General features: G+C 46.2%; 1 protein-coding gene across 1 annotated transcript in view; it reads left to right on the top strand.

The window, feature by feature from the left end:
* nbas (NBAS subunit of NRZ tethering complex) overlaps nt 1–19,837 on the top strand; it is a 337,178-nt gene that overhangs the window by 6,355 nt on the left and 310,986 nt on the right. The window contains 4 exon segments of the mRNA XM_065026122.1: nt 7,979–8,112; nt 13,393–13,526; nt 15,826–15,924; nt 17,612–17,750. Coding sequence (XP_064882194.1) covers nt 7,979–8,112; nt 13,393–13,526; nt 15,826–15,924; nt 17,612–17,750 — 506 coding nt within the window.

Raw genomic sequence — 19,837 nt, 5'->3', positions numbered from 1 at the left:
AGCAAAAACCAAGCCGTGAGGTGGAAGGAATTGTCCGTAGAGCTCCGAGACAGGATTGTGTCGAGGCACAGATCTGGGGAAGGGTACCAAAACATTTCTGCAGCATTGAAGGTCCCCAAGAACACAGTGGTCTCCATCATTCTTAAATGGAAGAAGTTTGGAACCACCAAGACTCTTCCTAGAGCTGGCCGCCCGGCCAAACTGAGCAATCGGGGAGAAGGGCCTTGGTCAGGGAGGTGACCAAGATCCCAATGGTCACTCTGACAGAGCAGACTGGGAGACTAATCAGGATCGAGGCAAAGATGAACGGAGTGAAGTACAGAGAGATCCTTGATGAAAACCTGCTTCAGAGCGGTCAGGACCTCAGACTGGGGTGAAGGTTCACCTTCCAACAGGACAACGACCCTAAACACACAGCCAAGACAACGCAGGAGTGGTTTCGGGACAAGTCTCTGAATGTCCTTGAGTGGCCCAGCCAGAGCCCCAACTTGAACCCGATCAAACATCTCTGGAGAGACCTGAATATATCTGTGCAGCGACGCTCCCCATCTAACATAACAGAGCTTGAGAGGATCTGCAGAGAAGAACGGGAGAAACTCCCCAAATACAGGTGTGCCAAGCTTGTAGCGTCATACCCAAGAAGACTTGAGGCTGTAATCGCTGCCAAAGGTGCTTCAACAAAGTACTGAGTAAAGGGTCTGAATTCTGAAGTATTTCAGATTTTTTTTAATTAGCCAACATTACAAAAACAAGTTTTAGCTTTGTCATTATGAGGTATTGTGTGTCGATAAAGATAATTATTTAATACATTTTGGAAGAAGGCTGGGGTCTGAATACTTTCTGAAGGCCCCTGGTGTCTGTCTGACTGAATGAAGTCCATTCCCCTTTTTGTCATTCACATATTTCCACGCTACCAAACGATTTCCTCGGGTTTAATTTCCTAGGATGTCGGGGCCAGACTGTGACGCTAAAAGTGAGTGACAACGGTCCTCGTCAGGAACCAATCACGTTGGTGAGAGCGAGAGACATTCATTAGTCTGCCTAATTTACGTAGGCGGCTGATGGACCAAGACTTCATGGTGATCATCCACAGAGGAAAACCTTAGATGAAGATGGTGAATTATCACTGCAGGATGCGGAGAGCTTTATTCTGCTCCAGATATTATCGTTAGGGCCCCTCGGGGCCATCCCCTCGAAAAACAATATTCAGAAATGCGTTGACCTTAGTAAGGACTGACTGTCTGAGTTAGTCATCAGACATGAACGGAATTCATTAGCATATTTCCCGCCTCCCCCCCCTCTCTGCTCCTGCCGCTCCCCCCCTCTCTGCTCCTGCCGCTCTCCCCTCTGCTCCTGCCGCTCCCCCTCTCTGCTCCTGCCACTCCCCCTCTCTGCTCCCCCCTCTCTGCTCCTGCCACTCCCCCTCTCTGCTCCCCCCTCTCTGCTCCTGCCGCTCCCCCTCTCTGCTCCTGCCACTCCCCCTCTCTGCTCCCCCTCTCTGCTCCTGCCACTCTCCTGCTCCCCCCTCTGCTCTGCCGCCCCCCTCTCTGCCCTGCCACTCCCCCTCTGCTCCCCCTCTCTGCTCCTGCCACTCCCCTCTCTGCTCCTGCCACTCCCCCTCTCTGCTCCCCCCTCTCTGCTCCTGCCGCTCCCCCCTCTCTGCTCCCCCTCTGCTCCTGCTCCTCTCTGACGGGGGATCCAGAACGTCTGCGTGTGTCTGCGCTCATCTACCTGCTTTGTGTTGCCGGTAGCAGTGACGCTAATCTTCTGGTAGATGGGAGGTCTTATATTATAGTATTTTCATTTATTCTATGCCATTACATTATCGTTTAGAGTCCGTAATGCTTCGCTGGCAAGTTCTAAAAACCTACAGGAATAACGGTTGTTCTAATGTGAGGCGACGGTAACATGGCTGTTCTCCCTCGGTAACAGAGTGATGCTGCTTTGAACTCCAATCTGCTTCCTTTTCCTGTTTCTAACCACACACACCACACACCACACACATCACACACACACCACACCACACACACACCACACACATCACACCACACACATCACACACACACCACACCACACACACACCACACCACACACACCACACACATCACACACACACACCACACCACACCTCACACGCACACCACATCACACGCACACCACACACCACACACACCACCACACACCACACCACACCACACACACATCACACACACCACACACCACCACACCACACACCACACATCACACCACACCACACCACACACACACCACACACACACACACCAATCTGCTTCCTTTTCCTGTTTCTAACCACACACACACATCACACACACACCACACACATCACACACACACCACACACCACACCACACACCACACCACATCACACACACATCACACACACCACCACACCACACATCACACCACACCACACCACACCACACACACCAATCTGCTTCCTTTTCCTGTTTCTAACCACACACACCACGCACTGTAAACTCCACATCAGAGTCGTCTGGAAGTGGTTTTGTTGTCCTTACTCAAACTAATAGTCACTGTGACTCTTAAGTGGGAACAGATTTGAGTTGCATCAGCTGGAGAATTGACTAAGTACATTGAACTTTAAGCTCATTGTTAATTAAATGCACAACTTATTAGTGACTTGAACTTAAAACAGATGGAAATAAATTGTTCGTATTAAGTTGATTGAGCTGTGAGTATACATTTTCTAACTCCGATGTTTGTTTGTTACATAAACCTCTCAATATTTTCAATCTTTTGCTACTTAATTAAGAAAAATATATTTTCTTAAACTTTTTTTTTGGTGCAATAAAGCGTTTTTCTTTTTGTTTCCCAACGTCAAAGAATGCATTTAATCTATTTTCTAACACTCTACAACTTAATGAAGAAATCACTGTGTCACATTGACATTTTTTTTAAATTAACAATAGCTGAACAGAGAATTCACTAGGGAACGTTAATGCTCCTGTTGGTCTTGTTCAAAGCCTTTTCAGGAGTTTCAGAACTGGCATCGTGTAGAAAGTTGCCCAACCGACAAACCACTTTAACGACGATTACAATTATTATGTTTTTTTATTTTAACTTCTTTTTTTTCCCCCATGGTTGTTTATCGACCTTCGTTGAATGCGCTGACGGAAGTCCCCCCCCCCCCCCCCCCCCCTGAATAAAAGGGTCCGCTAAATGATCAAACTTAAAGTTTTAAAAAATGTAGTTGCAAAGCATGCTGGGTATTACACTAATCACTTCTCTATTTTTCTGGTTGCTTAAATTCTAATCGTTTTCTTATTTCAGTTATGTGACATATCAAGAGTATAGAGAATCATTATACAATCTAAACTGCCGTGAAAATATATTTTCCATCACCAAAAATATTGTATTGTTTTGAAAACTTGTGTACAAAACCGAAAGTAAGACGCAAAGACCGAACATAAGAACGGGAAGCGTGGAAATAACCTACGTAGAACAGATCTACCACTTCTTAGTTAGCTTTTTAATTTAATTTTAATTTTATTTTACCTTTATTTAACATGGGAAGTCAGTTAAGAACAAATTCTTATTTTCAATGACGGCCTAGGAACAGTGGGTTAACTGCCTGTTCAGGGGCAGAACGACAGATTTGTACCTTGTCAGTTCTGGGGGTTTGAACTTGCAACCTTCCGGTTACTAGTCCAACGCTCTCTAACCACTAGGCTACCCTGCCATCAGAGTGACTGATCTATAACACATTTCTATGTTCATTTTAGTACCTCGTTGTCCTGACCAGATCCTGATTATATCATCTGGGTAAATATCATGCGGGTTACTGCCTGTCTCATGGTTAATTGATCGGCTAATTAACATAAACACGTCTATTATCTCCAAGCGGATCTTTTGATGCATTTAGAACAGTCTAAATCCATGTTAATATAGCCCACAGCATCCCAATAAATCCATTATTTATTTTAGGCAGGTGTAAAGAAACACAATATGAAGAGAGTGTATTTCAGAACATACAGTAGGTGAACTCAGTCTGTTATCAGGCTATTAGGCTGTAGGCAAGTTCATTTAGCAGACAAGATATGCTTAAGTCCTGTGCCATTTTAAATAAAAAAAAAAATATTATATGATTTAGAGTAAGACTACTATAATTGAATTTGGCTGAATAAAATGGAAAGGATATTTCTCCTATTCTGGAACGAGTGTCAAAGTGATCATTTGGAACAGGTCCTATACACTAGATGTAGATTTATTGGGTAACTTTTTGGAACAGGTCCTATACACTAGATGTAGATTTATTGGGTAACTTTTTGGAACAGGTCCTATACACTAGATGTAGATTTATTGGGTAACTTTTTGGTTGTGAATGATACAAACCTCAACGTGTTTTTACAAGTCAACACATGAGCTGCGTTGACTATAGGATATTCATATGTGAAAAGGAGCTGCAGAACTTGCAGTCTGTTCCTCAGGCTGTTCTCACATCAAAGCCATCTTCCTCCACCCGTCACACAATTTAACCTTGATTTTTACTAATATGTAAAATGAGTTTTAGATGTGGAATGGGTCATTTATCAAATGGGGCAGTGGGACGAAAGACGCCTGGATGTGCTGGAATAGCGACTGGAGGCCGGTCGTCTCCTCCGGTTGTATTAATATCGGTAACTGAGAAATACCTACAGTGGGGCAAAAAAGTATTTAGTCGGCCACCAATTGTGCAAGTTCCCCCACTTAAAAAGATGAGAGAGGCCTGTAATTTTCATCATAGGTACACTTCAACTATGACAGACAAAATGAGAACAAAAATCAGAAAATCTCATTTTTAATGAATTTATTTGCAAATTATGGTGGAAGACTGAATCTGCAATAGGTTCAGATACCCAGTACTCACTATGCCATGGGCTTTAACCCTGTTCCAGCTACCCAGTACCCACTGGCGCGACCTCCAACCCTGTTCCTGTAGCTCAGCACTATGCCATGGGCTCTCCAACCCTGTTCCTGTAGCTACCCAGTACTCACTCTCCATGCCTGTAGCTACCAGGCCTCCAACCCACTGTTCCTGTAGCTACCCAGTACTCTGTATGCCATGGGCTCTCCAACCTGTTCCTGCTACCCAGTAGCTACCCAGTGTTCCTGTAGCTACCCAGCCAGACCATGGGCCTCCAACACTGTTCCTGTAGCTACCCACTCTGTATGCCATGGGCTCTCCAACCCTGTTCCTGCAGCTACCCAGTACTACCCAGTGTTCCTGCAGCTGTATGCCATGGGCTCTCCAACCCTGTTCCTGTAGCTACCCAGTACTCTGTAGACCATGGGCTCTCCAACCCTGTTCCTGTAGCTACCCAGTACTCTGTATACCATGGGCTCTCCAACCCTGTTCCTGCAGCTACCCAGTACTCTGTATACCATGGGCTCTCCAACCCTGTTCTCTGCAGCTACCAGCACTCTGTATGCCATGGGCTCTCCAACCCTGTTCCTGCAGCTACCCAGTACTCTGTATGCCATGGGCTCTCCAACCTGTTCAGCTACCCAGTACTCTGTAGACCATGGGCCTTCCAACCCTGTTCCTGCAGCTACCCAGTACTCTGTATGCCATGGGCTCTCCAACCCTGTTCAGCTACCCAGTACTCTGTATACCATGGGCTCTCCAACCCTGTTCCTGCAGCTACCCAGTACTCTGTATACCATGGGCTCTCCAACCCTGTTCCTGCAGCTACCCAGTACTCTGTATAACATGGGCTCTCCAACCCTGTTCAGCTACCCAGTACTCTGTATGCCATGGGCTCTCCTACCCTGTTCCAGTAGTCTGTATACCCTGGGCTCTCCAACCCTGTTCCAGTACTCTGTATACCCTGGGCTCTCCAACCCTGTTCCAGTACTCTGTCTGCCGTGGGCTCTCCAAAAAAGGGTGTCAATTCTGGGTAGCCATTTGATGAACTGTTGAGCAGTCGTACAGTTTAGGTGTAGAAGCCTAGAGCCTTTTGGTCCCAGACCCGGTGCTCCGGTACCGCCTGCCGTGCGGTAGCAGAGAGAAGTCTATGACCTGATCCTTGACTGGTTTAATGGCGTTCCTCTGACACCGCCGGGTATAGAGCTCAGCCCCGGTGCGCCGGTACCGCCTGCCGTGCGGTAGCAGAGAGAATTCTATGACCTGATCCTTGACTGGTTTAAGGGCGTTCCTCTGACACCGCCTGGTATAGAGATCAGCTCCGGTGCGCCGGTACCGCTTGCCGTGCGGTAGCAGAGAGAAGTCTATGACCTGATCCTTGACTGGTTTAAGGGCGTTCCTCTGACACCGCCTGGTATAGAGTTCAGCTCCGGTACCGCCTGTCGTGCGGGAGAAGAGAGAAGTCTATGACCTGATCCGTGACTGGTTTAAGAGCGTTCCTCTGACACCCCCTGGTATAGAGCTCGGTGCGTTTGGAATATTTCTTTCTCAACAAGCTGACCAATAGAAGGGGTTTATTTACCATGGGGGATAGTAGATGGACGGTGATACTGCTGTTTCTTACTGGTCTTGTTGGCTGATGAACACGTGGACAGTTATTCTAGCATCTTCTAAGTCAGAGGACAGTAAGAAGGACCGCGTGCCGTTGCATCCTGGGCTGTTACGTGATCATTCTGAACACTTCCTAGTCAGGCACCCAATGCATCCTGGGCTGTTACGTGATCATTCTGAACACTTCCTAGTCAGGCACCCAATGCATCTTGGTCTGTTACGTGATCATTCTGAACACTTCCTAGTCAGGCACCCAATGCATCCTGGGCTGTTACGTGATCATTCTGAACACTTCCTAGTCAGGCACCCAATGCATCTTGGGCTGTTACGTGATCATTCTGAACACTTCCTAGTCAGTGTGTGTGTAATAATGTGTGTGTGTAATAATGTGTGTGTGTAATAATGTGTGTGTGTAATAATGTGTGTGTGAGATATGGTGTGTGTGTGAGATATGGTGTGTGTGTAATAATGAGTGTGTGTTATAATGTGTGTGTGTGTGTGTGAGATGGTGTGTGTGTGAGATGGTGTGTGTGTGAGATGGTGTGTGTGTAATAATGAGTGTGTGTTATAATGTGTGTGTGAGATATGGTGTGTGTGTGAGATATGGTGTGTGTGTAATAATGAGTGTGTGTTATAATGTGTGTGTGTGTGTGTGTGTGTGTGTGAGATATGGTGTGTGTGTAATAATGAGTGTGTGTTGTAATGTGTGTGTGTGTGTGTGTGTGTGTGTGTGTGAGATATGGTGTGTGTGTAATAATGGTGTGTGTTATAATGTGTGTGAGATGGTGTGTGTGAGATATGGTGTGTGTGTAATAATGATGTGTGTTATAATGTGTGTGTGTTATTATTGTGAGGATATGGTGGTGTGTAGTGTGTGTGTGATATGGTGTGTGTGAGGATATGTTGTGTGTGAGGATATGGATTGTGTGTGAGGATATGGTGTGTGTGAGATATGGTGTGTGTGTAATAATGTGTGTGTGTAATAATGTGTGTGTGTAATAATGTGTGTGTGTGTGTGTGAGATATGGTGTGTGTGTGAGATATGGTGTGTGTGTAATAATGTGTGTGTGTGTGTGTGAGATATGGTGTGTGTGTGAGATATGGTGTAATAATGAGTGTGTGTGAGATATGGTGTGTGTGTGAGATATGGTGTGTGTGTAATAATGTGTGTGTGAGATATGGTGTGTGTAATAATGTGTGTGTGTTATAATGTGTGTGTGTGTGTGAGATATGGTGTGTGTGTAATAATGTGTGTGTGAGATATGGTGTGTGTGTGAGATATGGTGTGTGTGAGATATGGTGTGTGTGTGAGATATGGTGTGTGTGTGAGATATGGTGTGTGTGTAATAATGAGTGTGTGTGTAATAATGTGTGTGTGAGATATGGTGTGTGTGTAATAATGAGTGTGTGGTATAATGTGTGTGTGTGTAATAATGTGTGTGTGTAATAATGTGTGTGTGTGTGTGTGTGTGTGTGTTACAGTACCGAAGGACCCCAGTCCCCAGTGGCGGAGGGTGGTGTGGTCCCATGACTGTGCCCTGCTGGCGTACGCCGACAGTACCGGTACCGTGCGCGTCTTCGACCTCATGGGCAGCGAACTGTTCGTCATCCCCCCGGTAACCACATAAACACACTCTTTCATACGCACACATACACATATATACACACACATACACACACACACACACACACACATATACACACACACACATATACACACACACACATATACACACGCACGTGCACGCACACGCGTACGCACACGTATGCGTGCACGCACGTACGCACGTGCATGCATGCACGCGTATGCGTGCACGCACGCACGTATGCACACGCACATGTGCACGCACTGCACATGCACGCACGTAATGCACACGCACGTAATGCGCACGCACTGCACATGCACACACGCACTGCACGTACGCACGTATGTGCATGCACGCACGCATATGCGCATGTACTGCACGCAATGCATGCACACATACTACGCGCAATGCGCACGCATGCACATGCACACATGCGCGCACGTCCACGCGCACGCACGCGCACATGCGCACGTATGCGTACGCACACACGCACTGTGCATGCGCACGCACACGTATGCACATGCACGCACACACGCATACTGCACGCACGCACACTGCCGCATATGCACGCACATGCGCTACGCACCGCACACCATGCGTACATGCGCACGTACATACGTCACATGCACGCACACATACGCACGCACATGCACGCACTGCATGCACGCACGCACGCACGCGCACGCACGCACATGCACACGCACGCACGTATGCATACGCACACATACACGCACACACACACACATATGCACACGCACGTACGCACGCACACACTGCATGCGCACACGCACGCACATGCACGCACGTATGCGTACACACGCACGCACGTATGCATGCACGCATACACAGCATATGCACACACACTGCACACACGCACACACATATGCACACACACACGCACACGCACACACACATACACACACACACATGCACGTACATGCACGTATGCATACGCACACATGCATGCACACGTACACACACACGCACGCACATGCGCACGCACACACACGCGCACGCACACGCACACATGCACACGCACACGCACGCACGTATGCGCACGCACGCACACACGCGCACGTACGCACATACACACGCACACATATGCACACACACGCACACACGCACGTACGCACGCATACGCACACGCACATACAGCACACACACACATACACGCACACACACATATGCATGTACACACACATATGCACACACATGCACACACACGCACATCACGTACACGCACACACGCACATGCACACATACATGCACACACGCACACATGTGCACATACACACACATGTACACACGCATGCACGCACATGCACACACACACACACATGCATGCACACACGCACATGTACACATGCAGCATGCACACACACATGCGTGCACGTATGCGTACACACACCTGCACATGTGCTGCGCGCACGTGTGCATGCGCACGCGCGTACGTAATGCACATGCACGTACGTGTGCTGCATTTTATACGACGTGTCCACCACCACATATGGCGACTTCCTAGTTTGCTGTTTCTATTTAACACCACCATGTGCAGCGTTACGTATTATGTACCTTATGGCTGTACCTTACCTGTGCCTATGCATGCATACCTTTATATGCATGTGCATCTGTGTATTTCCCTGTTTTGCTTTGCCACACCATGTTATATATGTGCATATATGTTGTGTCCACATGTGCATGCATGTTTACTGTTGTGGCCTTTTTTTTATTATTGCCATGTGCCTTATGTGCCTTTACCATGCACACATGCATGTGTGTGTGCAGTATGTGCCTCTATACCACCACCGTGTCTACATATATGTGCATATGTGCATGTGCATGTGCCATATGTGCATGCCATCTGTGCCATGCCATGTGTGCCTGTGTGCATATTGCATGCCACGCGTATACATGTCCTGCCCTGTTTATGCACCATATGCCACACACATGTGTACATGTCTGTGCATACTCTTACTTTGCATGTGTGTGCCACTTTGCCGCGCCGCGCTGTGTCCACGCTGCTGCCTTGCGCATATACCTTTGCCTCTGTAGCTGTGCATGTCTTTTTACGTTGCCTTTTACATATATATGATATTTGGCTGTGCAAAAGTATACACATATGCACGCACGTAATACGTACACGCACGTACACGTAATGCACGCACGTACGTATGCCGCACGTACGCATGTAATGCGCACGTACCATCCCAGACGATGTGATCTGTACGTGCTGTGCACACTTGCATGTGTGTGCATGTGTTACCTTGCAGCCTATGCTACACCTACCTCTTCTATACCATACACATGTACATGCATATGCACATGCATATGCACATATAATACATATATGTGCCTGCATGTCTGCACATGTGTGTGCATATATGCACACATGCCTTACATATATTGCATGCACATGTGTTTTATATCTCCCCACCACCATATCTGCACCATATGTCTATCTTATATACATATCTTTATACATATGTGTACATGATATTTTGATATTATTACCTACATATGTCTTTTACATCTGTATATGTCACACATGTATCTTTGTGGTGTTAGAGTTCTTGCATGTGCATGCCTGTCCTGCCTGCACACATGTGTCACCACACACATGTGTCCCACATGCCATGTGCCAGTGCATGTATGCGTTTGGCTATGTGTGCCTCCTCTCCTCTGTCTTCCTTATGTGTGCACATGTATGTGCCATACATGTATGTATATGCACATATCTACATACCTTATATTTACACACACATACATGCATATGTCACACATGCACATGTATGTGCTTGTATGCATTATCTCCACAGCCACTGCCTTTGTATGATATATTACACATCACACATGTCCCATACACCACCTTTCTATTGCCTTATCTCACCCTTGTCTGTACATATATCTTGCACATATATTGCCACACATGTTTACACATGCCATATGCACTTTTCTCCTCTGACTATTATTATATATGCCTTCACCTTACACACATGCCTGTTTTGCATGTCCACACACATGTATGCACATGTGTGCCACACCTGCCTGTACACACATATGTGCACACCTTTACACATGTGCCACCACCTGCACCACTGCATACCTTTGTACACACACATGTGTGTATGCCTGTGCCTTTTTGTGCATCTGTTTGTCATGCATTTACATGTCATGCCACCCCACCATGTTGCATCATGTCACCTCATGTCTTGATATAAGTTGTGTTTTATCTGCCGTTTATGAGAAAGCTTTACATATCCATCTTATGCATTGTACCATATGCCTACCAACGCACACATACATACACACACACACACACACATATACACACACACATATATACACACACATACACACATACATACACACGCACACACACATATACGCACACACATATATACACACACACATACACACACGCATATACACACACACACACACATATACACACACACACATATACACACACACACACACATACACACACACATATACACACATATACACACACACACATGTACACATACACACACATACACACACACACATACACACACATATACATACACACACATATACATACACACACACATACACACACACATACATACACACACATATACACACACACACACATATACACACACACACACACACACATATACACACACACACACACATATACACACACACACACATATACACACACACACACACACACATATACACACACACACACACATACACACACACACACATATACGCACACACACACACATATACACACACACACACACATATACACACACACACACATATGCAATACACACGCACACATAATACACACACACGCACACACATATACACACACACATACACGCACACACATACACACACACACATATGTACACACATATACACACACACGCACACATATACACACACACGCACCTTGTATACACATGCAAAGCACACATGCACATATATAACACATATACACATATACACAGCAATACACACACACACACACACATACATATACACACACACACATGCATACATACACACACACACACATACATACAGCATACACACACACACATACATATACACACACACATACACATACACACACACACACACACATACATATACACACACACATACACATACATACATATACACACACACACATACACACACAGGGCTGGTGTTCTGGTACAGTGAGAAGTCAGACTCTGGGCTCCCGGAGAGGGGGGCAGTCTCTCTCTCTCTCCTCTATCCCCCCCGGTCTCTCTCTCTCTTTCCCCCGGTCTCTCTCTCTCTTCCCCCGGTCTCTCTCTCTCTTCCCCCGGTCTCTCTCTCTCCTCTATCCCCGGTCTCTCTCTCTTCTTCCCCGGTCTCTCTCTCTTCCCCCGGTCTCTCTCTCTCTATCCCCCGGTCTCTCTCTCTCTTCCCCCCGGTATCTCTCTCTCTCTCTTCCCCCGTATCTCTCTCTCTCTCTTCCCCCCGGTATCTCTCTCTCTCCTCTCTTCCCCCGGTATCTCTCTCCCTCTCTTCCCCCTTATCTCTCTCTCTCTATTCCCCCGGTATCTCTCTCTCCTCTATTCCCCCGGTATCTCTCTCTCCTCTATTCCCCCGGTCTCTCTCTCTCCTCTATTCCCCCGGTCTCTCTCTCTCTTCCCCCGGTATCTCTCTCTCCTCTATTCCCCCGGTCTCTCTCTCTCCTCTATTCCCCCGGTCTCTCTCTCCTCTATCCCCCGGTCTCTCTCTCTTCCCCCGGTATCTCTCTCCTCTATTCCCCCGGTCTCGCTCTCTCCTCTATCCCCCGGTCTCTCTCTCTCCCTCTATCCCCCGGTCTCTCTCTCCTCTACCCCCGGTATCTCTCTCCTCTATCCCCCGGTATCTCTCTCTCCTCTATCTCCCCCGGTCTCTCTCCTCTTTCCCTTATAGTGTTATTTATGTATTGATATTTCAACGTATTTGATGCTCGTGAGCTTTGTTGTCTTGATAAGTAGTTAAATCCTCATCGTTTATCAGATGGTATAAATCAATAAGACGATGTAAGAGCAGGTTAAATGGATCCCCGGTCTCTCTCTCTCTCCCCCTCTCTCTCTCTCTCTCTCTCTCCCCCGGTCTCTCTCTCTCTCTCTCCCCCGGTCTCTCTCTCTCTCTCTCTCTCTCTCTCTCTCTCTCTCTCTCTCCCCCCCCCGGTCTCTCTCTCTCTCTCTCTCTCTCTCTGTCTCTCTCTGTCTCTCTCTCTCTCTCTCTCTCTCTCTCTCCCCCCCGGTCTCTCTAACTCCTCCCTAGATGGCCAGTTTCCCGGGTGATTTCAGCTACGCCGCAGCAGGCCTGATCTTCCTGGAGTACACGGCCAGTGCTCAGTGGTCCGCTGAGCTGCTCGTCATCACGTACGGGGGCGGGCTCAAGAGCTACCTCGTCAGGTATTGGCTCATGGTCATCTTCACCCCTCTGCTTGAGTTTTCCGTGTGTGTGGACTGATTACATTTTCTCTGGGTTTCAAACATGAATGGATAAATCTTGTGAGTGTCCATGCATGTTAATGTCCGGGAAGATTCTCCCGATTAATATCCATGAAATTGTTCTCAGTAGAAATATATCCGGCGTTGTAGCCAAACATTAGTCTCAACGATATGGACTGTTTGAATCAATCCATCACATTTATAAATATATAATATAATTTATAAAGCCCTTTTTACATCAGCAAAGTGCTGTACAGAAACCCAGCCTAAAACACCAAACAGCAAGTAATGCAGGTGTAGAAGCACGGTGGCTAGGAAAAACTCCCTAGAAAGGCCAGAACCTAGGAAGAAACCTAGAGAGGAACCAGGCTATGTGGGGTGGCCAGTCCTCTTCTGGCTGTACTGGGTAGAGAGGAACCAGGCTCTGAGGGGTGACCAGTCCTCTTCTGGCTGTACTGGGTAGAGAGGAACCAGGCTCTGAGGGGTGGCCAGTCCTCTTCTGGCTGTACTGGGTAGAGAGGAACCAGGCTCTGAGGGGTGGCCAATCCTCTACTGGCTGTACTGGGTAGAGAGGAACCAGGCTCTGAGGGGTGACCAGTCCTCTACTGGCTGTACTGGGTAGAGAGGAACCAGGCTCTGAGGGGTGGCCAGTCCTCTTCTGGCTGTACTGGGTAGAGAGGAACCAGGCTCTGAGGGGTGGCCAATCCTCTACTGGCTGTACTGGGTAGAGAGGAACCAGGCTCTGAGGGGTGACCAGTCCTCTACTGGCTGTACTGGGTAGAGAGGAACCAGGCTATGAGGGGTGGCCAGTCCTCTACTGGCTGTACTGGGTAGAGAGGAACCAGGCTCTGAGGGGTGACCAGTCCTCTACTCGGACTGGGCCAGCCAGGCTGGATATAAACCTACTACATTGCCAAAGTACAGCCCCCACACCACTAGAGAGATATCAACATACCACCAACTTACCACCCTGAGACAAGGCTGAGTACAGCCCCCACACCACTAGAGAGATAAGCTGCCTGGTCTGAGTGAAATACTGTCAGTATAATGGACTGGGGGCTCCCCCTGCCTGGTCTGAGTGAAATACTGTCAGTATAATGGACTGGGGGCTCCCCCTGCCTGGTCTGAGTGAAATACTGTCAGTATAATGGACTGGGGGCTCCCCCTGCCTGGTCTGAGTGAAATACTGTCAGTATAATGGACTGGGGGCTCCCCCTGCCTGGTCTGAGTGAAATACTGTCAGTATAATGGACTGGGGCTCCCCCCTGCCTGGTCTGAGTGAAATACTGTCAGTATAATGGACTGGGGGCTCCCCCTGCCTGGTCTGAGTGAAATACTGTCAGTATAATGGACTGGGGGCTCCCCCTGCCTGGTCTGAGTGAAATACTGTCAGTATAATGGACTGGGGGCTCCCCCTGCCTGGTCTGAGTGAAATACTGTCAGTATAATGGACTGGGGCTCCCCTGCCTGGTCTGGAGTGAAATACTGTCAATATAATGGACTGGGGGCTCCCCTGCCTGGTCTGGGAGTGAAATACTGTCAGTATAATGGACTGGGGCTCCCCTGCCTGGTCTGGAGTGAAATACTGTCAGTATAATGGACTGGGGCTCCCCCTGTCTGGTCTGAGTGAAATACTGTCAGTATAATGGACTGGGGCTCCCCTGCCTGGTCTGGAGTGAAATACTGTCAGTATAATGGACTGGGGGCTCCCCTGCCTGGTCTGAGTGAAATACTGTCAGTATAATGGACTGGGGGCTCCCCCTGCCTGGTCTGAGTGAAATACTGTCAGTATAATGGACTGGGGGCTCCCCCTGTCTGGTCTGAGTGAAATACTGTCAGTATAATGGACTGGGGGCTCCCCCTGCCTGGTCTGAGTGAAATACTGTCAGTATAATGGACTGGGGGCTCCCCCTGCCTGGTCTGAGTGAAATACTGTCAGTATAATGGACTGGGGGCTCCCCCTGCCTGGTCTGAGTGCTACGTCACTGCTGTATAAATATAACTGTAAGAAGTCTAAGATGTGTCAAATGATCTCCAGCTCAGGGCTCCAGCTGTGCGTTTGGTTTGCTAACTTGCTAGCTAAGTGGCTAGTTGTCAAGCTCCACCTTCTTCGTTCCATCAGAGATATTCAACTCCCTCCTCGATCAAGATACCTGTTGTGTAAATCGTTCTAGCAAATCAATTTATATATATATTTTTTTGTAAACTTAACATACTTATTCAAAGTTTTTAATTGTGTGTTTGTCCCTGCCCCTCTCAGTGTCGGGACCAATCAGAGCTTCCAAGAGAACCACAGCTTCAGTTTCTCCACCCACTACTCTCATGGCATCACCACGGCGATATACCACCCTGGGCACCGGTAAGAACCACAGCTTCAGTTTCTCCACCCACTACTCTCATGGCATCACCACGGCGATATACCACCCTGGGCACCGGTAAGAACCACAGCTTCAGTTTCTCCACCCACTACTCTCATGGCATCACCACGGCGATATACCACCCTGGGCACCGGTAAGAACCACAGCTTCAGTTTCTCCACCCACTACTCTCATGGCATCACCACGGCGATATACCACCCTGGACACCGGTAAGAACCACAGCTTCAGTTTCTCCACCCACTACTCTCATGGCATCACCACGGCGATATACCACCCTGGGCACCGGTAAGATCCACAACTTCAGGGTGTTTCTCATTTCTCTCTCCTTTCCTCTACTCTCACGGCATCACCACGGCCATATACCACCCTGGGCACCGGTAAGACGCACAGCTTCAGGGTGTCTTTCATTTCTCTCTCCTTTCCTCGCCTCCTCCTCTTCATCTGTTTCAGAAGATCCCACCACGTTACATGTTATTTTCCTCATTTAACAGTCTTATCCAGAGTCTTATCCAGAGTCTTATCCAGAGTCTTATCCAGAGTCTTATCCAGAGTCTTATCCAGAGTCTTATCCAGAGTCTTATCCAGAGTCTTATCCAGAGTCTTATCCAGAGCGACACAGTTAGTGCTTTCACCTTCATAAAGACAGGTGAGACAACCCAGGTAGATGTTGTAGCAAGTCCATTTAGTCTCCAAAGCAGCTGATAGATCCCAGCACCTTCATAAAGACAGGTGAGACAACCCAGGTAGATGTTGTAGCAAGTCCATTTAGTCTCCAAAGCAGCTGATAGATCCCAGCACCTTCATAAAGACAGGTGAGACAACCCAGGTAGATGTTGTAGCAAGTCCATTTAGTCTCCAAAGCAGCTGATAGATCCCAGCACCTTCATAAAGACAGGTGAGACAACCCAGGTAGATGTTGTAGCAAGTCCATTTAGTCTCCAAAGCAGCTGATAGATCCCAGCACCTTCATAAAGACAGGTGAGACAACCCAGGTATATGTTGTAGCAAGTCCATTTAGTCTCCAAAGCAGCTGATAGATCCCAGCACCTTCATAAAGACAGGTGAGACAACCCAGGTATATGTTGTAGCAAGTCCATTTAGTCTCCAAAGCAGCTGATAGATCCCAGCACCTTCATAAAGACAGGTGAGACAACCCAGGTAGATGTTGTAGCAAGTCCATTTAGTCTCCAAAGCAGCTGATAGATCCCAGCACCTTCATAAAGACAGGTGAGACAACCCAGGTATATGTTGTAGCAAGTCCATTTAGTCTCCAAAGCAGCTGATAGATCCCAGCACCTTCATAAAGACAGGTGAGACAACCCAGGTATATGTTGTAGCAAGTCCATTTAGTCTCCAAAGCAGCTGATAGATCCCAGCACCTTCATAAAGACAGGTGAGACAACCCAGGTATATGTTGTAGCAAGTCCATTTAGTCTCCAAAGCAGCTGATAGATCCTGTTAGAAAAGACCAGTCCTTGTTTTAGTAGAAAATGGTAATCGGGTCAGTGCAGGAGAATGAGAATTCAGGAAATGTTTGCGTCTATGTAAGTGCACAGACAGACAGCCTACCTCCATTGTTCTGTCAGTGTCTTAAGCCAGAGGATACGATGGAGCCTTGTCATTGTTTGGTACTGGGATAAACAAGGTGTGTGTGTGTGTGTGTGTCAGGTTGCTGCTGGTGGGGGGTTGTGAGTCGGGTGTTGATGATGCGGCCAGGGCAACCCGGTGTGGCCTCACGGCCTGGAGAGCTCTGTCTGGGTCGCCCCATTACAAACAGGTCACCAGCTACGAGGACGACACCAGCACTGTGAGTACCTTAGAATTATAAAATGTTTATCAAATATATTGTAGGGCTTTTTAAAATATATTCTAGGGTTCTATAAAATATTCTATAAAATATATTGTAGGGTTCCTTAAAATATATTATAAGGCTCTATAAAATATTCTAAATAAACGGAGGGCTCTATAAAATATATTGTAGGGTTCCTTAAAATATATTATAAGGCTCTATAAAATATTCTAAATAAACGGAGGGCTCTATAAAATATATTGTAGGGCTCTATAAAATATATTGTAGGGCTCTATAAAATATATTGTAGGGCTCTATAAAATATATTGTAGGGCTCTATAAAATATATTGTAGGGCTCTATAAAATATATTGTAGGGCTCTATAAAATATATTGTAGGGCTCTATAAAATACATTGTAGGGCTCTATAAAATATATTGTAGGGCTCTATAAAATACATTGTAGGGCTCTATAAAATAATCTATAAAATATATTGTAGGGCTCTATAAAATATATTGTAGGGCTCTATAAAATATATTGTAGGGCTCTATAAAATATATTGTAGGGCTCTATAAAATATATTGTAGGGCTCTATAAAATACATTGTAGGGCTCTATAAAATACATTGTAGGGCTCTATAAAATATATTGTAGGGCTCTATAAAATACATTGTAGGGCTCTATAAAATAATCTATAAAATATATTGTAGGGCTCTATAAAATATATTGTAGGGCTCTATAAAATAATCTATAAAATATATTGTAGGGCTCTATAAAATAATCTATAAAATATATTGTAGGGCTCTATAAAATAATCTATAAAATATATTGTAGGGCTCTGTAAAATATATTGTAGGGCTCTATAAAATATATTGTAGGGCTCTATAAAATATATTGTAGGGCTCTATAAAATATATTGTAGGGCTCTATAAAATATTCTATGTTGTCCTGCCGCTAATGTAAACTAACTATCCATTTAAAACATTTCATTTTAATTTGTTGTCTTTATTGTTATTGAGCACAATGGTTAGATTTGATCATTTAGAACACACCCATTGTTCTCTGTCATTTAGAACACCCATTGTTCTCTGTCATTTAGAACACCCATTGTTCTCTGTCATTTAGAACACCCATTGTTCTCTGTCATTTAGAACACACACATTGTTCTCTGTCATTTAGAACACTAACCATTGTTTTATAACCTGGTCTCTCTCTGTCATTTAGAACACACACATTGTATTGTAACCTGGTCTCTCTCTGTCATTTAGAACACACCCATTGTATTGTAACCTGGTCTCTCTCTGTCATTTAGAACACACCCATTGTATTGTAACCTGGTCTCTCTCTGTCATTTAGAACACACACATTGTATTGTAACCTGGTCTCTCTCTGTCATTTAGAACACACACATTGTATTGTAACCTGGTCTCTCTCTGTCATTTAGAACACACACATTGTATTGTAACCTGGTCTCTCTCTGTCATTTAGAACACTAACCATTGTTTTATAACCTGGTCTCTCTCTGTCATTTAGAACACACTCATTGTATTGTAACCTGGTCTCTCTCTGTCATTTAGAACACCCATTGTATTGTAACCTGGTCTCTCTCTTGTCATTTAGAACACCCATTGTATTGTAACCTGGTCTCTCTCTGTCATTTAGAACACACACATTGTTTTGTAACCTGGTCTCTCTCTTGTCATTTAGAACACACCCATTGTTTTGTAACCTGGTCTCTCTCTTGTCATTTAGATCACCCCCATTGTTTTGTAACCTGGTCTCTCTCTTGTCATTTAGAACACACCCATTGTTTTGTAACCTGGTCTCTCTCTTGTCATTTAGAACACCCATTGTTTTGTAACCTGGTCTCTCTCTGTCATTTAGAACACCCATTGTTTTGTAACCTGGTCTCTCTCTGTCATTTAGAACACCCATTGTATTGTAACCTGGTCTCTCTCTTGTCATTTAGAACACCCATTGTTTTGTAACCTGGTCTCTCTCTGTCATTTAGAACACCCATTGTTTTGTAACCTGGTCTTTCTCTGTCATTTAGAACACACCCATTGTTTTGTAACCTGGTCTCTCTCTTGTCATTTAGAACACCCAT

This window comes from Oncorhynchus nerka, linkage group LG13, assembly GCF_034236695.1.
Source record: "Oncorhynchus nerka isolate Pitt River linkage group LG13, Oner_Uvic_2.0, whole genome shotgun sequence".
In the NCBI taxonomy this organism is placed as follows: Eukaryota; Metazoa; Chordata; class Actinopteri; order Salmoniformes; family Salmonidae; genus Oncorhynchus; species Oncorhynchus nerka.
The sequence above is the reverse complement of the archived record's forward strand: the minus strand, read 5'-3'. Positions and strand labels throughout refer to the sequence as shown.